Source organism: Astyanax mexicanus, chromosome 15 (genome assembly GCF_023375975.1).
Source record: "Astyanax mexicanus isolate ESR-SI-001 chromosome 15, AstMex3_surface, whole genome shotgun sequence".
In the NCBI taxonomy this organism is placed as follows: Eukaryota; Metazoa; Chordata; class Actinopteri; order Characiformes; family Acestrorhamphidae; genus Astyanax; species Astyanax mexicanus.
The window spans coordinates 27,763,454-27,791,120 of record NC_064422.1 but is presented as its reverse complement, the minus strand read 5'-3'; the positions used below and the strand labels follow the sequence as shown (position 1 = coordinate 27,791,120).

The window sequence follows — 27,667 nt, the reverse complement described above, 5'->3', positions numbered from 1 at the left end:
AATAGAAGTGTAAAAACATCAAAATCCAACGTCATTCACGCTAAACTGTGCCACTCTGTACAACAGCTGAAATGTTCCGAAACAGCAGTTCACTTTTTCCTAGAAAACATGCCTCTCGTTGACCTTTGAACCTCTCAGAACAACAGAGTCTTTGTGAGCACTTTCTTTCCAAATCCATTCACTTCACACCCTTAGTACACAATGTTCAATGATATCAGCGTTCCCCCGCAAACACCAGGCTAATTTTCGGACTCCGGCAGTAAGTCGCAGTAAAGGGGAGAGTACTTACTGTCATGACTGACTCTGTTGTCCTGCGGTCCAGTGACTTGGCTCTTCTCAGTGGTGGCAGAGTGGAATGGTGGAAGTCTACACCTTGTGCTTGGTCAAGCTTTTGATCCTATTAAAAACAACAACAAGCACAAACAAGCAGATACTTAACCCCTTTTTAATTACAGATTGCATATTGTGGAACACTAAATGTTGCTCGCTTCCCCTCCCATACAATTCATCTATGGAAACTCAGCTGCAAAAACCGTCAGTTTTAGAGGAACTTTGGTTAAAAAGTTAATAAATAAAGATAAAGTGATGTCCAAAAGGTGTGGTGTTAAAGATAAAGCATTGTTTTTAACATTTAAAAAATTGGGGCACTGTCCATGAAAGTAGCAGCATGAAATAGTTTGAGAGATTTGATTCTAAGAAAGGTTTCAGCAAGATCACAGACCTTGATTAACTTTTTAGGGCTTTGGCTTGTATATTCAGTTTCTAATGTAATTAAGAAATGCAAGTTTTAAGAAACGGTCAAGAAGTTCAATTTGAGGTTTGGAAGAGTAAAGGACCTTTCACAGAGAATTTCTCACAGGATTGCTAAAAAGGCAAATCAAAAAAACTGTTTGTCTGCAAAAAACATTCAGAAAGATTTTTCAGACCCTTAAGTGGAGGTGCACTGTTCTAGTATGCAGCAACTCCTGGACAATTCTGATCTATATGGACACATCACATCATCAGTGATCTGCACTACTGGGTTTGCAAAACAGCACTGTGTCATGGACTTTCAATTAATATAGCTCTAGCCATAGGTTCTAGTCCATTCCCAGTTGGATGCTGATCCATAAACCAGGCTCTAACCACTGTGTTTAATAAATTTATATTGCACTGAAATTAATGTTTTCTGAAACCTCACCCCAAAATTCAACATCGGAAGAAGAAGGAACACCCAATCCAGTCTGGTGCTTTTTGGAAAAGAGTCCTTTGTTCAGATTAATTGAAAATTTGAAGTTTAGAGCACAGACACGTTTTGTACTCTTTTGTAGGCTTCTATCAGCTATATCAGTTAAAAATAAACCACGACCATGTGTGTAGTCACATGACCCCACCCCATCAAGTCGGAAACATGGAGCAACATGAAGAACTCAAGCAAAAAAAAAAAAAAAAAAAAAAAAACAACTGAGCAACTCAAGCAGCAGCTCACAGATAATATTACAGAAAATGTTATGTCCGTTATTAATTAAAAGAATAACTGATTATTCATAATCAATATAATTTAAAGTAATCTGAAGTCATTTGAGGTCGTACTGCACAGCACTACAACACACTGTCTGTAGCACTGGCTTCTACATGCGGGATAAATCACCTCAAAATCCACAATGGAGTATCTCAAGAAGTGCATGCTAAAGTGACCTAAACATGATCTAAACATTAGAGCTGTGTACTGCTAAGAACTAAGCACAGACCATATAGGATGCCCAAATTCAATTACTTAACAGTAATTACAGTAACATATACCCATAACGTTTGCATGACTGTATAAAATGTTTCTGCCCAGGCTTTGTTTTTTTTAATAAGGTTCAGTACAGGGGGATATGCAGATTTTTGGGATAATGGAGTCTGTTATTTAGTCAACTCAAAACTAACACTTGTGCCTCAAGACATTTACCAAATGGACCCATTTTCAGAAAAATGCAAAAACCTAAGCAGCACATGGAAGATATTATCACAAACACGCGTCATAAGAATGTGATCCTTTATCAAAATCTCTATCTTTTTCATTGTTCTGGGTAAACACCAACCTTGCAGTGAACCAGCCTAAGTGGAAACAAAAGAACAGCATTTTAAAAAAATATGTGGGTGTGCACGCTGAACACTGAAAAAGCTAAAGGAATTCCTTATAAAGAAATTCTGTCCCAAAAACAGCACAGACTGAGGAAAACGTAAAACGATCACAGTCTAGAGTGTACAATGAGGTCGGTATGCAGCGGACCCCCTTGCCTCAATGCAAACAATCTGACTGGTGGTAGCAGAACAGGAACAGGCCTAGCACCTGCACTGTGTGTGCAGACAGAGACAGAACTCTTCTCAAGTCTTCTACCTGTCTTTGGAAGCGTCTAGTTTCACTACGGCCCTGTCTGGTCTCGCCGCGACTTGTCTCCTCCACCTCCATCCGCTCAGCGTTCTCCAGCTCTAAAGCCTCCAGCTTCTCTATCACATTTGAACGTCCGCTGTGTGAGAGAAAGAGAGGAAGAACACCTGCCATTTTTTTTCTAAGAGACAACCAGGATTTGAGGTTATATAAGAGTGAACTGTTTTTTTAAGTAAATAGGTAATAAAAGACAGAGCCCAAACTAGCAAATACAGTGAGACAAATACTGAATTCCTATTAAATTAGGTGTTATGGAATAGACTAACTTGCTTACTGTATACAGTAAACACACAGTGCCATTCAGTGCAATTACATTAAAGAATTACATCTTAATCTAGTCCTATAATTAATATTTTAGGACAATATATAAGTAAAGAAAAAAAAACACTGATATTGGTAGTATAATAACATAATGATGCAATTACACCCTTCAAAAGACCAACGGACGTTTAATTAAACATACTTTTCTAATAATTGTTGTTTTTTCAGCAATAAAACAATAATAATAAAAAAAGTTATATATATATATATATATATATATATATATATATATATATATATATATATATATATATATATATATATATATATATATGTATCATTCTTATATAAACAAACATGAGAGTAAACACCACAGCCAATGTTAGGGTCTGCAACAAGTCTGATCATTTCATTGTTGTGAAAGGCCTAGCATCATCTTAACTAAATGAAACCTTTTGTAGAAAGCATCCTAAAATAATGAAAGTGTTAATAGTGAAAGTGTTAATAGTGCGGCATAACTGAGGTATTCTCCTCTTACTCTTTAAGACTCAAAGAATTCAGTGTAGAAAGTGGTGTCTGGAAATATTAAATTGCTCATTTTGAATTTTGCCCTTTTTTGGGGAATGCAGAGTGGTGGAGGTCCTCCTTAAAAGGAAATAAGACAGCTAGTCAGTAAGGCATTTATGTCACATGACTGCTCTCAGCCTCATTGGCTGCTGGGTACAGAGTGGCACAGTTCCCATAAACCCAAATTAAACAAAATGGAAGCAGTCTCTCTCCATCGGACAGGTTCTGAGTTATTTAACTCTCTTTGCCTCTCTGTGAATAGTCTTCATGAGAAGGGGTATCGGAATGTTCTCTGCGTCCTGACGAAAAGAGGAGCATGTCAGCATCTTTATTTGAAGCACTCGTCACAGAGGCTTTTGACCTCTGAGCTGTGGGAGAGGAGAATCCCAGAAAGACGGCCTCTCGTCGAGAGCACATGAACTGTTTATCGTAAATGTGTTTACTTCTAACATAAGCAATGTAGAAACTGGGAACTGAGGGTGGGGAAGTACTCGCTTGTACTGACCCTTATCCCATGGCAAAAGCATGCAAAACTAGCCTTTGCTGTGGGCAGCTTTTATGTGTTTCTGTGGCCTAATAAGGTATGTGTAGTTTTATCTCCTCTGTTGGTACCCTCACACATCTAGATCTACCCTGCCTGCAGTGTCTGAAAGAGGCTGGAAAAGGAGAAGAAAGGGAAGAAAAGGCTCCAGTTGCAGGATGCCTTTATAAGGAGAAACAGTGGCAAACGTAGGCTGAAGTGAAAGCAACACTTCTTGCCGGGCCAGACTCACCTTCTCTCTGGGCTGAAGAGAGGCTCTCTATTCTGCCTCTCAGGGCTGCGGAGGCGACTTCGTTTCTCAGCCTTGCGTGCCTCTCCCTCGAGGCGGCGTGAGTAAGGGGGGTCGTGGAGGGCCCGGTGTGCTCGGCCCAGAGGCTCGGCCGGGTGGCTTTCGGTGCTAGTGACTGTGCTGCCGCTGGCGTCCGAGTCCAGGGAGCTCATGGAACCACTGATGTGTGAGCCATTGGACAGAAGGCTGCTGCCTGAAGGAAAGGGGTCGCTAGGCGCCGGAGACAGGCATCGTGGGATGCCCCCTAGCTCCCCGCTGTGCCGGCTAGAAGAGCTTCCTGTGGGTGACAGGAGGTCCTGGGGTGGATGAGAGACCACAGGTGGGAAGGAGAACCCGCTCCGATCCACCTCGTCTCCATTCACTGAGCCCTGGTCCGAACCACGACCCATTAACACTTCCTCGGCTTGAGAGAGAAAAAGAGAGCGGATTAATTTTATTGCACCAAAATAATCGTAGCAGTTACAGAATAAATAGCTATTTACTAATATATATATATATATATATATATATATTGAATTTAAATTTAAATTTAAAAAAATCCCCCATGGATACCTTACAGAGCTTTTTGTACGTCCTAAATCGTGTAAAATTTTATAACAATAACTATAAGCTTGTATAAAACCTTTTCTTTTATTACTAATATAATCCACGTATTCCCCAACTTGACTTAAGGTCATCCATACCTGCAGAGGGCAACATTGCGCTCTGTGGTGACATTTCTGTGGAAGCCCACACCTGCGCCACATCTGCTTCTCTGTTGTGCAACTCCTCCTGCCATATGATGGAGCTGGAGTCTGGAACCTTCTCTGCTTCGGGAATGCCTGAACCAGTCACAGCTACCTTAGCCGGACCAGGCTCCTGGAAAAAAGAAATTGTTTACCTAAGCACTTTATTAAAAACTAAAGCACTGTTTTTACACACTAGCAGCTAACTGCTCACTACCAAAAAGTTAACAATAACTCCAGTTGATGCACACAGCATGCATTAAACTGAATAAAAGGCCCACAGAAATCACCTGCGAAGTTGTCGGCTCCACCTTGCGCTTCTTCTTCTGATTCTGCTTGTTGGTCCTTGGATACACAACCAGCTGTTCACTCCACCTGGTAATAGACAAATAATCACCTACAAGGGAGTGCCACACAGGGGCTACATTTCTGCATTCCATCCATTATTGCTGACAATGAAAGCCAGTGTGCTGTGGGTAACTTCTACATACCCATTGATAATTTCTTTGTTATCTCCCCGGATGTAGTACTCCTGATCAGGAGTGATGATACACAGTGCATTCTTCTGGCCGGTCTTAGGTTCAGCATCGATCACATCTGTGCACAGGTTCATGTTGACAGTTCCCTGCGGTAGTGTGCTTGGCTGTGAGGGAAACCAGACGGAAATTTTTCTTTCAGTAAATCCAAAGGTCCATTACAAAAGAAAAACATCGATAAAATACCACTTATATCTTTAGTAACCAAACTATACTAAACAGGTCAAACAAACAAAGCCCATAGTAGCAGTATATTTACCTTACAATGTACCCTAGTGTTTATTTCACATAACATCATCCTTACATTGGAAACAGTGGCATGAAATAAATAATTTTAACACGCTGTGTCAGTTAACAGCGAACAGCTCTGCTTCGGTAACATTTAAGAGTGTATAATTCCACAAACGTGTCAGGAGCTCATGAAGAGCCTGGCTTACCTATGTTTACTGTAAGGTCATTAAATGAAATAGGAATAGGAAGTCCTATTAAATATGTGAATTATGTTTGATCTTTTCATAAATTTATAAATTTCTGTTTAAACAGGTTTTCCTTTAAGGATCATCAATTATAATTCACACAGACAACTGCAAAATTCCAATGTAGCAGGGAAGCACTGTTTTTATTGAAATTAATTGTGATTACCACTTTATAAATAAAATGCTTTAAAAATGTGAAAAATTGCATCCATGGCTTGTTCACAAACCCAGGGCAACCATGTCTGCTGAGGATCCGAACTGCTCAGTTTTTAAAATCAGCAAAAAGAAAAATAGAAGACATGCGAGTATAATTTTAGCTGCTTAGTCTTTATGTTTTTACTGCAGCTCTGCAACGCAGCTGCAGCTTTCACTTCAGCATTCTCACTTCCACCACTAACTGTGATGCATGTGCAAAAAGACAGGAGCATGCCAGCATGTGTAATAAGCATAGTTGCTAAAAGAACAAATTAAATTTATATTTGAAATCAACTGCAATTTGGTCCATGCTCTCTGCCCCACAGAAATCATACGGCCCTATAAAATCCACTGGTTAAAACTTACAGCTATGCATTTTGTAACATTCAACAGTGTATAATTTCAAAGACATGTCCTACTTGTGACTTCGTGAAAGGCCTGGCTTATCTATGTGTACTGTAAGGTCATTACATGGTTATCAACAAACCGCCATGGAGTTAGGGAAATATTTTAGGGAGGTAGCATAGTACAGATGTTGGTTTTGGCTTCTTGTGTAAGCAAAAAGCTTGGGTAGTATATTTATTTAGATTAGTAAAAATCAACATGGTTCAAGCTCTCCAAGCATAATAATGGTTATGGACATTAAAATCTAACCATAGCTAGATAAATAGTTGCTATATAAGTTAATATAAATTAATATAATATACATTTATATAAATATCTTTCATAATCTACAGCACTATCACTTTTACTTTGTAGTTCCTTGTATAGACTCATATAAAGTAGAATAAACAACGTTACACTATCAACAACCTTCACCTAGTTCCTACAAACAATCCACTGATCTGCACCCAAGCGTCCACCACTGGACTTTTCCTTGCTTAGAGCCTCAGATTCATGGTGGACCATCTTGCAATTTCTGCCTGAGCTGTTATCAGACATTCTGCGGCCTCTAGATGTAAAACAGGTGCTGTCTTTTTCCTGGCTCCTTTTATGGCCATTTTAAGTGATCCTGCTTTATTAAAAGCTGCCAGCAAACCTCAGGGACTGCCAAATATGGCAATTACAGTGTGTCACAGTTACAAACTGCAGCAGTGTTTCTGTTTCACTGCACAGAGTGCTTCTGGGGGGAAAAATCTGGGTAATGAGACACCAGCAGTGGAAGAGGCACAGGAGTGTATAATAAAGAATAGCACGTCACTCAGCACAAAGCTCTGAGAGTACGGGAACGGTGAATGTGAGAGATGTTGTCAGATCGAATATCACGAGAGACAGTGAGTACTATAAAGCGTGGGGAGAGCTCATATGCTAACCAGGACTGTTTGTAATGTAGGTAATAATATATGTGCGGTGAAAGTTCACCCGAAGATGACTTGGATCTTGCAGATGTTGCAGTGGAAATCTTTAAACAGCTTTTTTAGAGATTAGAGATGTAAACATGAGGCAAGGCTGCAAATCATTTGCTGAAGTTAAAAAGGCATTCTAGTGTTATTGTACACAGGCTAAAGGATAGCTATAGTGTCGGAGTACGAAATGTCTGATCTTGGCAACAACACAAAGAGAGCGAGTCTGCCAAGTCTGCCATTCATACGTTTTACATTATCTTGAGGCAGATTCCAAAACACAGGATCAAATACCATATCCTTCTATTGTCTCAGACAGTTTTTTTAACTAGCTGATTATTTTTAGACATGTTATTATGGAAAATAAAAACATTCTTACTGACACCTAAGTACTAATCATTTATTATGGGGGGAATAAACCTATTTTTCTCCTTTAAACAAACATAATGGCTGATAATCTCCAAACGCAAGCTAATTCAAAACTGCATAGGAAAATCCTTAGGCATCTCAGCAACCACAAAGCCTGGTAACCACACATTTTATAGCACATATGTGCCTCAACTTGCTGTACATTCAATTCAAATGCAGCAAGTTTCAAGGGCAAAAGAAAGACAGTGTGTTAACTTCACTGCAAATCCTTCCCTCTGATAAACTTCTAAAATATGTCAAGGTAATAAAACGGCAGCATTTAATTCAACACCTGGTGTTCTGTCCCCGCTGGTCCACGACTCTTAGAAGAAAATTAAGTGTTCTCGCTGACTCTGGAACATCTGTTACATCAGAGACTGGTTTAAAACTAGCACAGCGATGACCCTCTGCCCCTCTGTCTTCTCCAGATGATTTGATTTGGCTGTTCTAAACTCAGGCTCTGGTTACAAAAATAGGTATTGTGGTAAGGCCCTCAGTGCAATGAAAATCTCGGAGCATATTTTACATTTCCATGTGGTTTTAGGGGGCTAAACGTTCTCAGAGTATAGCAACGTCACCAATAGCCCTCTTAGCTGTTTCACCAAATATGGTCATATCAGGGGGGAATGCTCCTCTGAGCCTGGATGCCGCATTCAGAACATCTCCATCTAGCAGCTCAAACAGGCTGCTTCAAGAGCTCGCGCTCAAGCTGGCAAACGCAACGCAATGTTTACAGCGTTTAATGCTGAGCCTATTAGACGAATGGTGGTTGTCTGCCAGCTTCTCTTTAGCTAAACAGACAAGTTATGGAAACAAATTTGGGATTAGTGGGATTAGCAGAAGAAACCTGCTTTAAACCTTTTCGACCATATTCAGGCACAGTTAAAGCAGACGCAGTTGTTTTATTTAAACCACAGGGGAAAAAAGGTTGCTCATGGGGAAACATAGGCAGTTCAAGTTTACTAAAGTAAATCAACACTTAAATTACCTTAAACGATTCAACAGCACAGATGAATTCTGAATTTACTAAACACAAGCATCTCAGAATGACAATAGAAGACCTATTGTCTTCTGTGGCTTGTTACATATAAGAACACATCTCTTTTACTGGAAAAAAGGTACTCAAACAGCTGGAAACACCTGAAAGGTGGCAGTAAAATTATTAATGACATACTACATACTGTATAATGCATACTGCAAAAGTTTTTAAAAAGTGCCTTCATATTAAAGGGCCTTCATTTTACGTTAAACTTATCCTGTTAAAATAGATTATATAAAAAATAAGTCCTGTCTCTCTGATATCATAAAACACATTGCATTTGCACATCCTTAGCCCACTATCCCAGTTTAAATCCACCAATTCATGCAGACGTTATCAGGAGTGTTTTAGCCCTGAGTGCTTTTTGAATGAAGCACAGAACAAATAGAACAGCCAATCAGAACAGAGCTACATCATTTTAAAGACAAAATTTAATTGTCCAATAGAAAAAATAAATAAAAATCAAGATTCCTAATTTCTAACCAATATTGATTACTTTGATTTCTATTTTTTCATTATATACAGATTTTTTATTATTATTATTCTTTAATGTTTTCTTATTCTAGTAATACTTTCGCTTGCTCTCATGTACCACCCCCTAAAAACACTCTGTCAATTGTGTAGTCACGTGACTCCTCCCTGTCCTATCTGTGAAATGGAAGCAACATGGAGGAAAATTTCAAACACTGAGACAATTGAGAAACTACTGCATTTTTCCGCAATAAAAAAGCTATATCTGCTGATAATATTTAAAATAAAGGTTTTACTACTATTGTCCTAACCTTATGCTCAGGACATCAGCTAATGCCGGCATTAAATTAAATTCCTATTGACTTGTATAGGCTTCTGTTAATGATTTTTGCTGGAATTCAACCCAGCAACTTGCAGTATGAATAAGCTGCCGCTTAAGCTGCACTTTTAGAAATGTTCAACTATAGCGACCTTGAACACAGAATTCTGCACACACAACCAATAGTGACCCAACTCTGAACATACTAATGTTAGCCCTGTCTAAATGTGACCACTTCTTCTCCACGGTCTGTAAATAAACTAATAAAAGAGCGAGAGACTGCAGACATGGTTGTGTTAAAAGTGTGTATAATTACATTTCTGTGACTTTACTCTTACAGCAGGGCAGTATGCTAATTGCTACATACCCCCCTCAGCTGAGAGGAGCAGACACACTAATCACCCACTGCCTGAACATAGTTATGCATGCACACAGTTTTAATAAATCATTCCGAGTACATTTTCATTTAACTGTTTACGTGGTAACCAATTTACCCAGCTGGTAAATGCTAGTTGCTAAACCATAATAAATGCTAATTGATCCTCAGATGTACTGTGATACACAATGTTGTATTGAAACTTACAGTACTGCACTGTGGTAAGTGTATTATAATACACTGTCAGGCTAAGAAAACTTAAGTAAATGATGTGCGGCAGTTGGTCAGGTCTAGGTTCAGCAACAGTATGTGCTGAAAGAATGAGGTCAGCTGACTACCTGAATATACTGAATATAGACCCGGTTATTGCATCAATGGACTTTTTTTCTTCCCTAATGGCACAAGCATATTCCAAAATGACAACGCCAGGATTCATGAGGCTGGAATTGTGAAAGAGGGATTCAGGCAGCAGGAGATAATCATTTTCACACATGGATTGGCACCACAGAGTCCAGAACTTAACCTCATTAAGAATCTTTGGGATGAGCTGGAGAAGGCTTTGTGCAGTGGTCAGACTCTACCATCATCAATGCTGCAAGATCTTGGTGAAAAATTAATGCAACACTGAATTCAAATAAATCTTATGACATTGAAGAAGTTTGTCAACAGATGCCACAGCGATTGTGCGCCCAAAATTAAAGCTAAAGGCGGTCTGACAAAATATTAGTGTGTGACTTTTACTTTTTGACCAGGCATTTGAGTAACTTAACTGCGTTCATGCTCGTATTTTAATATTTATCATGCCTGCTTTAGCCTGCCTGAAAAAGTTAATTTAGCTCCCAGCTAAGCACAGGTCCACGCAGAGATCAGCTCACTGATGACAAACCACATCAGTTCTACATTTTTGTGTGTAAGCGGATGCACAGAAGTGTGCTCTCTTCAGGCTAACCAATAAAATCAACTGCAATACCCGCCAACTGCCAATCAATTTTTGACAACTTGAATGTCAGAAAATGTCCCCCAGAGCTTTACCATTCACTACAATAATAATACTGTGCAAACTTCAAAGAGCAGCTATACTGTATGCTTTGCAGAACCATGTTCACTATTACACAAGCCTCTACGATGCATTGATCTACTGATCTAGTTTTCTAATTTGTATTTCTTTTTTCTAAGGCTCTAGAGAATTACATAACCACTTTAATTTATTATTTTTAATTTCAGCTTCTTCAGTGTGCAAGGCAGACATTTTCTTGACCTAATTTCCAGACTTTTCCTGAGGGCACCCAGCACAGATGAAAAGCCTGTGAAGACAATAGGCCTGACAGAATTTTCACAGTCTTACAATTGAAGGAAAAGCTACAGAGCTCCGAACCGATGTCGGCCGTCCCTAGCATCTGCTGAAGCGCTCTGCAGTTTCCCCTCAGAGTCAACGCAAAAGATAACATGACATCAGCCAGGCAACACCCAGCTCACCGCTATCTGCCGGCTACTACGCATGCAAATAATAAAACTGCCCTGCTATAAACTAACAGTCCTGCAGCTGCTGATAGGGAGTCACATTTGGTTTTAGGAAAAGGGCCCTGGGGCTTGCAGGGGTTCAGTGCTGAGGCCCCGTGGCTCTCGATCTTCATGACAGGTCCGTGTGTGGGCCTCACTGTTTATATACAAACGCTGTAATCTCTGAGCTGATCAGGCAGCTAATTTGGTCACCCATGTCACATTCCAACGAGTCAAACTGGCTAAGCAAGGCTTTCGTTAGCCCCAGCGCCCTAACTGTGACGATGCTGGAGGATACCTCACTTCCTCTTTACACTCCATGTGCTCTCCCGCATGCATTTTAACAAGCTAGGAAGCAGTAAAGGCAGTCATAAACAACCTCTTTTTTCTGAGAAAGACTTTCTACTGAGAAAAGTTCAGTGTTTTCAGAAATAGTAAGGAATTTCCGAGAGCTTACCGATTCATCCAGGGCGAAGCGCAGGCAGCCATGTTCATACAGGACAAAGAATCGCCGCTGCCATTTCTGCAGTAAAAGAAGGTTGTGGGTTAGGACAGGTCCCTTAAACTGTTACAAATGTCTATAAATGTATGTGTGCATATTAGCAATAACGGATAGCAGCTCAGAATCTACAGCTAATGTAACAGTTTTTAATACTTAAGCCTATATTCTGTAATCAATGCAGTCTTACAAATTCAGTAACATTGGCATCATTATTATGGCTTTGGTTTAAAGAAAGAATGTGCATAAAATCCCGTAAATATATGATATTATTGTTGCACATGCCATCTAAAAAAATAAACATCTTAATAAACAGTGAAAGTGAGTATTTTAAAATTAAATTCCATGACAATAAGCTATAAGCCATCTGATTTAAGGAAAAAACAAATAAACAAAAAACGTAAAGTAAATAAAGAAAACCATCAAAGCATGTTGCAGTGAGAGAGAGAGAGAGAAAAAAAAAGCTATCTTTGATGCTATAACGTATACCCATGTGAACTAATAAAAATATGTCTGGCGGTCATTATCTACAATTACTCTTTCATACATATAGAGTACAGCCAGGGATTTTCCATACCATGGGCTCACTGGGACCTTAACCAGACTTTGTACTGGGGGCAGGCAGGACAGATAATGCTGAGTAATGAGTAATGTCTTACAATGTGTGTCCCCTTTCCGATGTGAAATAACAAGCATTACTATATAAAAAAGGTGTTACTCTGAGTTTTTTTTTAAATGTTGTTCTAAGAGATTTTGCTCATGAACGTTTTGTAGGATGTAATGTTGGCTGCATTCCCTCCTGTGTGAAAGCAGAATGTTTACATAATCAGTGCAAAATATTTTAAGATCTTCTTCTTTACTTTAAAGAAAAAAAAAACAGTTCATTTTTATATATTTGTAGCCTACAAAGAAAGGATATTAGTATCAGCCAATAATAAAAAGTTGCTTCATGCCATCTCTACGGCTTATTATGAGCTTCCTATTTATACGTCCACAGTATTTGGCAGAACAATGTCATCTCATGAACATCTACTACATAAGGCACAGAATGGACATAGCAAAACAGCCAATTTTGTATCTAAATACTTACACGAGATCTGTGCATGGGATTGTCGAAATCCGTTCCTTCTGGAGCCAAGCACAGCCATCCTCCATAGATAGGTTTGGCCTGTGAAGACACAAGAAAATGCTTCATCAGCAACTGAGTGGAATACAACTGTGAGAACTAAGCAGTGCGCTTATGCATCATCATCATGTGAGATAAGATGTAAGCCAGACTTTTCATCCTGGTGTTACAATAACATTAATTAGATGATTTATACCAGCCAGATCTTCCAGATCCCCGATCATTGCTGAACAATTACTGTTCTGTTTCTTTCAGGCAGGATTAATTGCAGTTGGATATGAAAAGGCAGGAAACAGCACTCAAATCAATAATATATACACATACTCACTCACACACACACACACACACACACCACCACATAGATTAATAGAAGCTGATCAGCCCTTAGGAAGTGGCACTACGCCAAACATACGCACTCACGCATTTAAACATATACAGATCGTGTCTAGAAGCTTAGCGCTCATACAGAAATGCACAGGAGATGTTCATTTGTACATCGTTTGGGTTGAGGAACAGATTTTTAAACGTGTTCAGTTTTGCTATTATTCAAGCTGTGTGCTTTTTGCACACATCTATTTTTATTATTTATTTATTAAGCCTGTGATTGTAATATTCTTTATTTGTGCAATATATTTACACCTCTGAATCTCAAGAATATTTTGATATAAAACAATGTATATAAAATTTAACATATAAAATTAACCTAACATATAGAAAAAAAAATAAACAAGGGTAATATATTGGCATGTTTATGTTAATGGAGTCTCCTTGCTAGTAGAGTAAAATATAAAGGATAATACAGAGGTCAGCTAAATTGATTAAGGTCATGTCTATATATTTCTGAAAAATCTATAATTTAATAATCAAGAGACATAAGAACATTATTTATGATTATTCTTTTTTTTTCATTTTCATTAGCATAGCACTGTCATACTCAATCATTCCATCTACAAAATGGTAACAAGAGAAAGAACACTGGACATCATGTAAAACAAGTCATTTTGGACCCATTTTAGTTTCTGTTTTTTAATAATATGTTATTAGTCAAAATTATTGACATTTAAATTATTTAAATAAGTGAGAGAATGGAGATGTTTGTGCAATACAGTAATAAGTCATGGCACTCCGCAAAAGAAGGACTTCTTGATATTGATATTGCATGACTAAATTATGTCCATATTTTTTTCCAGTATGAACCCCTGTGCAGAAAACTGTATTAATGCATATTTTCCTCATTTGCTGTCTTCAGAACTGTCCAGTCTTTAGCTTTAATACTCAGTTCTAAGAAAAAAAAAGGCAATACTGGTTCCAGCATCAGTACACGCATACACAGCAGTGCAGGACGGGACAAGTCCACATGGCTGCATCAGCCACGTCAGAAAAGCTGAGTGGGATATTAGCATTCAGCTGCCGGTTGCAGAACAGCACTGAACCGGTTAAAGTAAAAAAAAAAAAAAAGTGCTCTTTCTGCTCTGAGCATCAACTGTGCAGCACTGTCGACTTCTCCATTACCAAACATGTGTCATCTATAACTGCTTGTCATTTAGCTGAAATGCTTTGGACAGCTGAGCATAGTGTAATGATGCAATGAAGCTCCACACAAATTGTTTATCAATGTTCTAATGTGCCCTGAAGCTAGCAGCTTTTGGCCAATGTAAGCAATAACTCTGATTCACGTCTAGACATTTTCATTTCATTATAACTGATTCACAACTAAAGAGGTGGTACAGAATGGCAGACCACCGAATAGTAAAATACTGTTTATACTAGGGCTGGGGCGACGCGTCGACATAATCGACGTCATCGATTACGAAAATACATCGATTTGCATAACGTGCGTCGGCGCGTCGTAAACATGGCGGCGCCTGGGGAGAGCATTAGAGGTTAGATCGGTCCCAAAAATTCAGACTGGCTGTTTTCGGGCTGTTTTAATGAGCGAAATATGATCAGAATTATGTTAAATTACACTGTAATATAGAGGCATACAACTATTATTTAATTAAAATGATTTTTAAGAACAGCTAAACACAGTTCTGCAAGTCAAACGCGGAGGAGTTCACGTGCGAGAGAGAGAGAGAGAGAGAGAGAGAGAGAGATTTGCGTGTTCTGGTGAGAGCTACTCACATGTGAAGGTTCTCTTTGATCTCCTCGTGCTCATATTCTAGTCCCATTCATAATTCTGCAGCTCCCTCAGTGTTTTCTGCGTATTTTGCGGCTAGCGCGAGAGCTTACAACTGACACCGCGGACCGCGAGGTGCTGCCGCGTTTGTGCCGAATCCGACTCCCTGCTGAATCCGACTCCCGCTTCGCGGACAGAATCGGCACAACACCCCCTCTGTAGAACTGCGGTAGTGAAAACAGCGCTTATAAATAAATTAGTTTAGTTTCACTTTCAGTTTTCGTTATTTTCGCTTTTTTTTTAAATAAAAATATAATTAAAAAACAGACGCCTACATCTCGGACTATTTTCTGGAGCCCGGGTCGGATTTCCGGGCGGGCCTCGGGTCATGTCGGGTTCGGGCAGAGAATCTAAGCTCTAGAGAGCTTGGACTCCGGAGAGCAATCTCCAGCTACAAAAAAACGCCAGCGGGCATCTAAAGTTTGGGAGCATTTCACGCAAAAGGGCAACAATGTGGTCCTCTGCCATATGTGCAAAAGGAGCACTTGAAGCGCAAACATCCAGGAGCACTATGTCCACAGGGTCACACAGTAAGTTACCGTTTACATCAGGGTCTCCGCGGGTGTCCTTAAAAAGACTTAAGACTGTCTACCAAAGGTTTTAAACCTGCCACGGGCAGAAATTATAAATTTTTGGTTTATATTTGTGCATGGCATTTCGCAGTTTCCAGAAACAGTAGCATTATTCATAAGTTCAGGTGTTTAGCTAAGCTGCCTTAAGTTATTTTAGCTAGCGCCGTCGGCGCTGCGGTGTTACACCATTTTCTGTCACCGTCGGAATTTTGTGACCAGTGCTCACGGTTATGAGCGTTCATTGGCAAAACGGAAGCATTCTATACCTACACCTTACCCTCAGCCCTAAACTTAACCGTTTTGGCCAGTCGGGGTAAACATTAGAAACGAACACGTTTCGAATCGGCCAGTGCTCACGGTCTGCTGAGAACTACTTGCCAGTGGTCACAAAATCTAGCGGTCACAGAAAACAGTGCAACACACGGTTGTGATGTATGGGAGCTTATCCATTTTTAGCGTTATAGATCTAAACAACGTGTTGTACATGTAAGTGATTATAAGTGTGGGGTTTGGTTTAGTAGGCTTGTGTTGTTGTTGTTGTTATTATATATAAATATAGTAATTTATCGTTTGCTTTAAAACGTAAAATAATAATTATTTAAATATGTTTCTCAATAAATAGATTAGTCGACTAATCGAAAAAATAATCGTTAGAATAATCGTTTAAAAAATAATCGTTAGGGACAGCCCTAGTTTATACTGTACTGTATATTGCTAAAACACAGAAACAAACTTTCAAACTATTTCAAACAGTTTCTCTTTCTCCAGTGACTGCACAGTCATAGGCAATTCTGATTTAAATTACTGCAAAATGTGCAAATTACCCAGTTACATTAATTAATCAGCAACAGTAGCTGTGAATCTAGCCCCATTCACACAGGGTTCCATAGCTCAGAGGCTAAAGCGCTGGTCTGGTAAAACAGGAGTTGCAAGCTCGATTCTGAACAGCTGTTGCCTAAAACCTGGTACACACTAAGGATTTTGAAAATCCCAACAGATTGGAGCACATCTCGGACATAACATCAGGTCTCCTATATTTGAACAACAAAGAAATCTCCCACACCCCAAATACGGCAAGCATCCTTGTGAAACGTTATGTACCTGGCTGTCCATGTTGTCAGTGCTTTTATCTTAAGAGAGGCACCAAAACAAAAAAAATAAACAAAGCAAAATACATGGAGTAATGTTTGACTGGTAAAACAAACATCATTTCCTTGGAGGTAAGTTATATTTTCAAGCAAATAAAAGCTATTTCAAATATGGCTTGAAAAGCAAGAATTATAATATATAATATTACACAACAAAGGCTACATTCACTTTACCAGGCTGAAGTGACTCAAATCAGATTTTTTGCTCAATATGGCTCAGATTTGATTTTTTTTTTATGGCTGTGTGACTGTGCCCAATCCGATTTTTTCAAATTAGATTTCAGTCACTATCATATAAAGGTCCTAAATCAGATACGTATCCAATCCACGGACATGTGATGTGAATGTGAACGGTCAAATAGGAATTCATGCATCTTTATGCTTTTATGCATGAGCTACGTGCTTCTCTCTCGTGCCCACACATCTCTTGGTGCAGCTGGGCAGCTATAGCTGCAAAAACAGCAAAAGAAAACCGCCTGACCTTTTTGACCTCCTCGACCTGAGGATGTACTTCAGACCAGCTGTTTACTCTCCAATCAAGCAAAAGATACTCCACATATGAGCTGCTAACTCATCCATTTCCCTTTATAAAGCTATGAGTTGCCGATTTTTGTTGTTGGAGAAGAAGGTGACATTTATACACGTATTAATATGCGCATGTGAGGCGTTTTAGGGACAGATTCGTTCACATTACACACAGATACAGGTCACTTAAATTAGTGAGTGTGAACCGTCAAGATAGCCAATTCCAATCTGAGGCTTGTAATGTCAACGTAGCCAAAGATTCAATCACTTCAGATTTCACTTCACAAAGATCAAAATAGGAGTTAAAATCAGACCAATAATTGTAGAGTGTGTGCCAGACTTAGAGAAGCAAGCCTCGAACCAGAGGTCTCTGTTTTTATACCCAACAAAACACCTTGTCCCTAACTGCTCCCCAGTGCAAAGTGTTAAATGTTTTTTCTCCTCAATAATCACTAGCGTGATTCACAACATGCCAATACCACAATATCAAGACAACCACGTCAACAAAGGCAACATCGATGAGATAAGCAATTTAACAGTTTTTGAGAGACCCACCAATCCGGGAGAGTCCAAAAAAAGAACTAGGACCAAGAGCTCCTTCCTCTTTCGAGGAGGGTGAAAAGGCACAACAACAAAACACAGCTGTGGCTGCAGTGTTGCATTGCTGGTGTGCCATGGGGCCAAGAGAACGGCGGCACGCCCCTGCACTTTTCCTCCACACATTGAAGGCCTGCTTCCTCTCCAGAGCTCCTCTTCTAACCCTGCAGCCTCCTGCCGGCATCAGGTTTAACTTCCAATTTCCTCCCAGGCTAAATCCTAGGGGCGCGGGCCGTTCCCAGTGGGCCGCTTTATCCCAGCATCCCTCTCACCCCTGGATGCACTCTCTGAGTCTTGCCGGCTCAGGACCCCCCTCGAGACATCCCCCAACCCCCCGGCCTCCCAGCCTCAGCCTACCAGTCCCCCTCTTGCAGACTGTGTTGCTGCTTCTGAAGTGCTAGCGACCTTTGGGAAACTCCAGTTTCCCAACCTACACTTCCTTTCACAAGCCCTCCTCCCACCTCTCGCCTCGGCCTCCCACACCCGGCAATCCAGCTCCCTGATGCTAACGGGAGAGCTTCAGATAAACAAAGCAGACCATTTTCCAAAAATGACACAAGAAAAGGTACTAAATGCTCAGGGCAATGGTTATAGTATCATCTGGACTCTATTGTTTACTCCCACACACAAAATCTGATAGCTTTGATGAAGACCATTCCAGTCCTCAAAAATCTAAGTTTTTCTATTCTTGTCTTTGTTCTTCAGCTTATTTTGAAGAATCTTTCACACCCATCCACTCCATGATTAGAAAAACGGGTAATCACCAAATCATCTTTACTATCAACCAGCAAGTCAGTTGCATAATAATGGACTGTTATTTGAATGCCAGAGCAACACACACACACCTCTCCCTTCAGTGTAGCTTCAGAAGATCCACCTCCAAAATGTATATGTATCTTTGTGTAGTTTAAAAAACAAAAATAAAATAAAATTGTAATAATTACTGAGCAAGGCCATTAAACAATAGCAAATTTAGCTAGTTTAGCATTAGTTACGTTGTGTTAGCCACAACTACAGCAGCTAATCAAAACACAGTGCATAGTCTCTCCTGCAGTTTCGCTGTCCAGTGCATGGAAACACATTTTCCCTCTTGCTGATTGGCAGGAATAGTGTTGCGTTTCTCAGTCTGAGACACTTTGTTCGTTTTCCATTTACCCACTCCCAAAAAGCACAAAGACAAAGGAAACTAAATAAACATTGTACAAAAAGTGTATTGGTTTAAATTGTGTGCTGCAGCTTTAAAAAACAGCATTCATCTTTAATAAGTTAATTAAATAAAGGCAAAGGGCCCAACAAGTGCTAAACACCTCTGGGAACTCCTTTAAGACTGTTGGAAAACCATTTCAGGTGACCATCTCTTGAAGCTCATTGAGAGAATGCCAAGAGTGTGCAAAGCAGTAATCAGAGCAAAGAGTGGCTATTTTGAAGAAAAAAAACTAGAATATACAATTATTATTTTTAGCTATTTCAACTTTTTTAAGTACATAACTCCACGTGTTCATTTATAATTTTAATGTTTTCAGTGAGAACCGTAATGTCATTAAATTAAAGAAAACGCATTGAAAACGAGAAGACGTGTCCAAACCTTTGGCCTGTACTTTATGCATGTCTAAAATAACTCACAATGATATTCTTACAGATGTAATAAAAAAATTAGGTGGTCCTTACTATTTAGGCACTAGAAACCTTTAGCTGTATTGAATTAACTGTATTGTCATATCAATACTGTTAGTGGACAAACAGTAAGAACTGAATCGCTCAATGCTAACATTTATAGCATTATTCTTTTAGCCTTTCTACTCAACACATGTCATGGACACTCATTATATAGTATTCTTATTTATTTAGTCACTGTTAAACTACTCTTATATTTTGTATTTTGGCAACATCCCTGTGTGCATTTATCCACTGTTAATGGCTTTCAGCTTTCATCTCTTTATTAGGTTACTCTTTCCTTGCCAAGTGTATGAGTCACGTATTTGACACTATTCTGCTGGACACTGGAGATGTTAATGGTTAACTGTTGTTCAATTTACCAATTAAGGTCGTAAGCTAAGCGGTTTGTTCGAGAAGAAAGACGGGTGCATTGCAGTGCCAGGTCTGAGGGCCTGTTTCTATGAGCACACTAAGTAAATACAACTAATCTGATCAATCAAGTGCCAGAGTAGTACTACACAAATAATGAGACATGAGACCTGCTTGCTCTGACTGGTTCTATTTTAGCTTCAAGCATTTAACAGAACTGCTAACCACAATGAAGAGACACAAGACTCTCTCAACTGTACAAAAAGATTTCTATAAACTAATAATGTATACAGTATGGCAGTAAAGCATGACTATTTTCATAATCATCCATTATTATTTGGTTCATTATGCTTTAGAATAATTAATGTTCTTAGTCAATGAATAACTACATATTTCATATTTAAAGCATGAGACTAATTACAAGACACCTAGTCAAGACATATGGACATCCTAGTACTTGAAGTAACAGGTGCAGAATTAACAAAAATACATATGACATTGCTTTTATTAAGTTGACTGATTTTTGTAGAGCGCTGCATTTCTATTCAAACAGTTTTACCTATTAGCAAAAGAAAAAAAAAAAGAAAGCATGCTTATGGGCATCATGTAAGAAAGTATAACATTACTGCACATAGAAACAACCAGCCTTTAGTCACGTCATATAGTCTTAAAGCAGCTCATAACACATAAAACAATCACAGATTTTTCGAAAACATCCAACTGCTTAAGAAAACAGAAACTGCAGAGCAGCCTAAAACTGTTTTCATGTAGTCAGGTAAAAAAACGTTTTGTCAGTATCTGTAGCTGAATAAACAAGCAGCTTTAGCAGTCACAACTGTGTAACTAATGTATTTGCAGTAATAAAACGTAGCATAATAAAACAGCAGACATCTCTTCATTAAGGTTCAATAGCGGTTTGCACAAATCATGTCAACTGATCAATAATGTAATACACTGCCCATATGTATCAACATCATTAGAGGAGAACAGAGCAAATGGCTATGTATGGTACTTTAGGCAATCCTGAGATCAATTCAGATTGTATGTATATTTTAGAACAAGTCAAACTTACATATAACCTACATATTTACATATAACCTGTAAAATCTAGCTTATCCCGCATTGGGTAAGGCAGAATAAAGGTTTAAAACTATTAACCTGATACCCCTTTTGAGAGAACATCACTCAGCCCAGTGAGTATCAGCAGAGCTAGCAAGCTTTACTAAAAACTGAAACTAAAGGAATTCACAGACGTCCATAGCTGGTGCTCAGAGTTACATATCATTACAAATGTTGCGGATTTCAAAAACTCCAAAAGTAATTTGACCTTAAAAGGCCAATGCACAGAATGTTACACAAGTCCTGAATAATGATGCACTACCAAGTTTGCCATGAAAGGTTATTGGGGCATCCAGCCCTGCTCTTGGTTTAGAAGGATACTTAGTATATAGTGCAAAAACACTGCTAGGTCCATCTAAAATCAATTGTATAAAAATGTTGGTTAGTTGTTGAAGCTCTTCTATAGATATCAAGAATGCTTTCATAATGTTGGAAATTCCTCAAACCAAGAGGAATTTTGTTTAATTTAAGAAGGATACGAGGTGAAAACGCCACATGTACGAGCTATTTATTGAGAGCTTAGGTCTTTGCAACTGTTGTGTCCTGAAACCTCTGCACTTGTAAAATCTAAACCAATTTTGGGGCCAGCTTCCTATTAGTGTCTTAGAAGTAAGATCATCTTATAACTGATTCAGTGTTCAGTTTGATGCTTGCTAGACCTTTGCGCCAATATGCTTTTGGGAAATCCATCCAAGCTTAAGTAACACAGCTGAAGTGTATCCACAGTCGCTATCCTTTTTACAGCCTCTCTGCGAAACCTTATATGGTTATACATCCTCTTCCTGCAGCCATGTTACTTTCTCATTCAGGGTGGGCGCACATCCATCTATTTGTATTGCAGATGGGAACAGAAAAAAATGAGAATAGCTCATAGGGTTACCAAACAGCTGTACAAACACACATGTAAAAACCGTCTACTACAAAAACATTCAACCACATTAAGTAATTAACTAATCAACTCATGCAGAGAAGTCATAATCCTGACAGGGCTTTCACACAAGTAACCAAGTTCTTCATCCATGATTACTAAATCTTTACCGAGAAATTACAGAAACAAATGAGCAAATATGCTCCATCTCATCCACTCAAGTTACTAAACCATTAAATTCAACCGACACCCAAACCCCCTCTTTGACTTTATTAGGTCACAAGCATACTTTTTGGCAGTTACGTCAGAAGTATGATCTTCTAAAAGATGGTAGAGCTTTTAAGCGGTACATCTATCAACATTACCTCATCTCAGGGGGATTGATAAGTGATGTAATCTGGAAGACACAGAGCAAGGGTTAATGGCTGTTTATCTCTCCCTCTCTCTCTCTGAGACACAAACATACACACACACACACCCCACATGTGGCCAGCAAGATGCTGACCTTGCTTTAGGTCTTCAGCTCTTCTATAAAGTGTGTGAGTGGTCAATTGTGGGATGTCCTTAATGATCCAAAGAATTTATGCAATGTGTGTTTTGTTGTGTGTGGAAAATGCAATGTGTGTGGTGTCTTGAGAGACAAAAATCAAAAGGGTCTTAGATAGGGTTATGAGACATAGAATATCCATGTACATTTCTGGGAATTAAAAAAATGCATTAAAAATATTCCCAAATATACCTTTAAAAAAGTGGAATTTTTCATGGAAAACCAAAATTCATAAAAAAAATACAAGTACAGGGTTTTTTTGAAGTTGTAAGTTACGTTCTTTTATAAACTGGCATGGGTGTTGCTATTAGATGTAGCCTTATGGGAAGCCTAACCAATATTTCAGAATCATTAGGTGAGCCACTTCTGTCTTGCCTAGTATATCTGAACTGCAAACAACATAGCAATATAAAAACTGCCTAAAGGAGTTAAAGCTCTTCATTTTACGTGTTAAAAGGTTGCCTACGTCATCTACAATTTCCTCATGCAACTCCAATATAAGGAAACACGCCTTTCACATTTTTTCTGGAGAAATTTTGTAACTGTGAATTATATTTGTGAAACAGCTGAATGCAAACTCAGCTAGTGTGTCATATTTACTTATCATATTTCTAGAACACGCATTAGGCCCATCCTAAACCTTGTACCAGTGATGCTCTTAACAGCTGGTCATAGTTTATTTTATTTTTGTCACTAAAAGTATTACAATGTTCTTGTTCTCTCATTGCATGAGGGGATGTGGGGTTAAGACAACTTCCTGGGGTCAAAGTAGCTATCCACTGACCAGCTCAGCCCGTATGTCTTACTCAGGCTCGCTCACAATCACATTCAAGTTTCTAAGAGTTAATACCTTCACACAGCACATTCCACAGAGAACTAAATTCAATTTAAATCAATTCAAGATGCATTCTTACACATCTAAAAACAGAAAACCTAGAGACACTAAGGCCAAATGACCAATTAAGGCCTGCATATCAGCGTTAGAAACCGCAGTACGAAGCACCTGAAATAAGTCTGGAGATGTTCTCTTCAAAGCATCCCAATCGCTAAAGACTTGGCAGAAGCACAGTTTTCCCTTGACCCCTTTATGCTGGCAAACAACTGGCCAGCCATTTACTGGATGGCTCCACAAAATGGATGCTGACAATTTTTGGATGCTGACACAGGCTGGTCAGATTACTCTATTACTCTCTGTTAAAAGAGACACATTTGTGAATGGCTGTTGCTTTAATGAAACCAAATACAGCAGTGAAGAAAGAATTTCTTGAAGGAAAACAAAATCCTTCAGGACAAATTCTTTTGACGGAAACTAAAACGAAGAGAGAAAATGTATGTATATATTTTGAAAAAAGAAACAGTCTTAACTGTGTTTGTATGGTTTGAGAGAAATTGGAGAATAACTCCAGTACCTAAAACTAAATTAACTGTTACTGATTTTAAACAAAAAGAACTATGTAACAGCCACTCTAGAAAGCCATTTTACAGTGCAAGTGTTCTACTTTGGTGAAACCAGTCCAAGTTCTGTACATATATACATCTTTTATACCATTATATCATTATACCTCTTAACTGAGGTCCGAAGGACTCATATTTGTCAAATACTGCAGTTTTCCCTATATTTTCTGAGGGTTCTGTTAATTCTGTTAAATTGGATGTTAATTGCACTACAAAATTAGTAATAAACATTTGGTGATCAGTTAACGATGAGGATTTTCACCACAGTATTATTATATTTGGATGGTAATCTAAAGTTATGGTCTCCTTTACTTACAAACGTACAGACATGCATGTTTATAAGGTCATTCATCAAAACAGGAAAATCTACTGAATGCTTTTAATTAGCAGAATTCAGAAAACACAACTTCACCTTAATTTCCTGACTTTCCCACTTTATAGCACAATCCTGAGCCATTCCTCACAACCTGATGACATTATTACTATTAAATGTTGTTATCCACTCCTTTAACTTGATGAAGAAGGGCAAAGAGAAGATTTGCTTTAGCCTGATCCCTTTAGTATGGTAGCACAGATGATCAAACTCAATTTTTCAGAGGCCACAGAACTTTACCAAGTACTTTTTTGCAATGCTGCCATGGGGAAAAGCATGAACTTCAGTGAACTTCAACAAATAAACACTTTTCTTTTTCTGTGGGAAAAGCATCAATGACCTGCTGTACTGTTTATAGTTGGGTGACACTTGCACAATACACACTAGGGCTGCAACTAATGATTATTTTGGTTGTCGACTAATCTGATTACTATTTTTTTTTTATTAGTCGTTTAGTCAGCGATTATTTCTGCTATATTTTCCATCTCAAAAAAATAAATAAATAGAAACAGCTGAACATAAGATTCAGAAGCCATTTAAACATTCAAATGTTGTGAGTTTCCTTCCTTTAGTGGGTAAATATGTATATCTGTTTTGTTTAAGCACTTTTGGAGACACAGACTAAGTTAAGTGTAAACTGTGTGAATGAGCCATTTGCACATCTCCCATTGCACTTCTGTCCCCAATGTAATGCTGAAGTATTACAAATTAACGATTAGTCGACAATGAAATTTGTAGTCAACAAATTTAAATAGACATTGTTGATTATGTCGACTAATTGCTGCATCCCTAATACACACAAGGTTTTCCTGTTTTCTATAATTCATATAAATTTTTTATTTGATCATATAGCTGTTTAGAATTGTAATAATATTAAATTTTATTTTATTGCCACTCTGTCTGACATTGCTGTACCTTGGGCTACTGCAAAATGTGAACTTCCCTCAGTGGCAACATGGTAGTGAAAAAAAACAGCAAAAACTATTTAAAAAACTGCAAAACATTCCTACCATTAACAGGTTAATGTCTAATAATCTCTAATCCAGCTAACAATTCAGAAAGTGTGGATATTCCCATGATTACACAACTCGACATGGGAATCTTAACCTAGCTAATCCTTCCTAGAATTGCCTGGTTATTCCACTCCAGTCACGCTTAAAGCAGGGAATGAGGCGAATAAGAGAAACCAGCCTCCTACTAACGAGCACAACAACCCAGTCATTCCAGTCAACACTGCTGCTTACCTGGTTTAGGTCTTGGTCGGTCAGAAGGTGCAGCTCCCGAGGTTTGAAGCAGTTCTGGCACTTGCTTTTGTTGAAGATATTTGCTTGAAACTTCCTGCAAGGGTTTTCCTTCGCGGTAGACATGATGAACAGCCGTCTATGTTTGTAGCTGGCTAATCGATTCCCACAGCTTGCGTTAAGGTCCCAAATGTGGCGGCTCAGAATAGAATAGAAATAATAATAATAATCCGGGTGTGATCTTCACGAGGCTTTCGTCCAATATGTGACTGACGACTCCACCATCCAGAACATGGTCTGAAAGTACAGGCTCTCTCCTCTGCACGGTCCAGCCCCGAGTCTCTGTGTGCTTTTCTGGAGCACGGAGATAAAATTTATAGGTCTGAATCCGACTTTGTGTAAACAGACAAGCGGCCAGCCAGCACGTTAGCGTGCTAATACCTTTTTAGCGGGTGGAGGAGCGGCTGTTCAGTCCATGGCCTGCTGCCCTGCCTTCACAAAGCAGACACGGGGTGATTAAGGAGCGCTAACGGTAGCTAGGGCTGCTCCAGCTCCACTCAGCTGTTACCGTGAGAGAGAGAGAGACAGAGAGAGAGCCGTAAACAAAACAGCCGCTTCAGACCTTCAGCTTCAACCGTCAGCCTCACACACCGTACCCACCAGTGTGACGAAGCCAAACTCCCATTTGTAAAGAGAATAACAACAAAAAAGCGCTAATAATGAGGTAGCCCGACTTTAACCCCAATCTCTCCCCACCTTCGAACTTCTCCAGCAGGCTAAGCTAGCCGCCTCGTTAGCTAACAGGCTAATGAAAGATCTCCCCTGAACTCAGCGCTGCTTCCAGTCCTCTCTGTCTCCTTCGAAACCGCATGATCTTCCTCTCTTCTGGCTTCAAAACCAAACGCTACGGGTTCGGCATAACGTTGGGCCCGTAAAGGAGAGCGGCTGGCCGGGTTTGTACGAACAGTCGGCGTTAGTGGCAGTAATGTGCGCTTTTCTCTCCCCGCTGCTCAGGCTGGACGGATCTCTCCCTGCGGAGGGAGGGAGGGAGACGCTACTCTCGTACCGTCATGTTGGAATTCTGCGCACATCTCGCGAGATCCGACCCCTCCACCACGCCACCCAGCATCAAAAAAGTCAAGGGCTAAGACTGTAAAATACACAATAAACAATAAATAAATATATAAATCTATCAATTTATAAATTTTTTGTTGAAGGCAGTATTTTTTATTTGTTACTTTATATATTTATTTAAAATGTATGGTGTCAATCACAATAAGAAGACAATAAAATAAATGATATTCAAAACTAATTAATTAATATACAAATATAATATAAACGTTTAAATGATATTATATTATATTATGTACATATAAAAATGTTAAATAATATTGAATAATTTTAAATCATAGAAATAAACGCAAATAAATGTACAGTACCTGTCATAATTGTATACATATATTCTTATTCAATGTTTTTTTTTTTTTACAATTTAAATTAACACTGAATTCATCCAGGCTATAAAGGAACACATAAGGAATCATGTAGTAAACTTAAAAGTATTACACAAACTAAAATACTCCTACTTTACAATAATATTATATTGGGCAAATATAAACATGGTAAATAATATTGAATCATTTTAAATAATATACAAACGCAAATATATGTACAGTACCAGTCAAACCTTTATACACACCTTCTAATTCAATGTTTTTTTTTACAATTTAAATTAACACTTAAAGGAACACATAAGAAATCATGTAGTAAACTTAAAAGTATTAAACAAACCAAATACTATGTGAAGCCAATTTTACATCTGTTCTGCATTTGTGGGTTTGCAGGTAGAAGTATCTTTTCAGTATCTTTTTACTGAAAAAATGTGTGATATTAGTTTTTTTATTATATATTATAATATAAGTAAATATGTT

General features: G+C 38.7%; 1 protein-coding gene across 6 annotated transcripts in view; it reads right to left on the bottom strand.

Annotated features, from left to right (window-relative positions):
* Nucleotides 1–26,792, bottom strand: part of mprip (myosin phosphatase Rho interacting protein) — a 51,222-nt gene extending 24,430 nt beyond the window's left edge. For 3 of the 6 annotated variants that reach the window (XM_049464359.1, XM_049464358.1, XM_049464360.1), the window contains exons 1-9: nucleotides 25,740–26,792; nucleotides 13,052–13,129; nucleotides 11,920–11,985; nucleotides 5,291–5,442; nucleotides 5,090–5,174; nucleotides 4,758–4,932; nucleotides 4,018–4,477; nucleotides 2,366–2,495; nucleotides 290–397 (exon numbers count right to left, since the gene is read on the bottom strand). In XM_049464359.1, the coding sequence (XP_049320316.1) occupies nucleotides 290–397; nucleotides 2,366–2,495; nucleotides 4,018–4,477; nucleotides 4,758–4,932; nucleotides 5,090–5,174; nucleotides 5,291–5,442; nucleotides 11,920–11,985; nucleotides 13,052–13,129; nucleotides 25,740–25,862 (1,377 nt within the window). In that variant the 5' untranslated portion in view covers nucleotides 25,863–26,792. The remainder of the gene's footprint in view (nucleotides 1–289; nucleotides 398–2,365; nucleotides 2,496–4,017; nucleotides 4,478–4,757; nucleotides 4,933–5,089; nucleotides 5,175–5,290; nucleotides 5,443–11,919; nucleotides 11,986–13,051; nucleotides 13,130–25,739) is intronic. The other 3 variants (XM_022667884.2, XM_022667885.2, XM_022667886.2) reach the window with 3 other exon arrangements.
* Nucleotides 26,793–27,667: the final 875 nt, after the last annotated feature.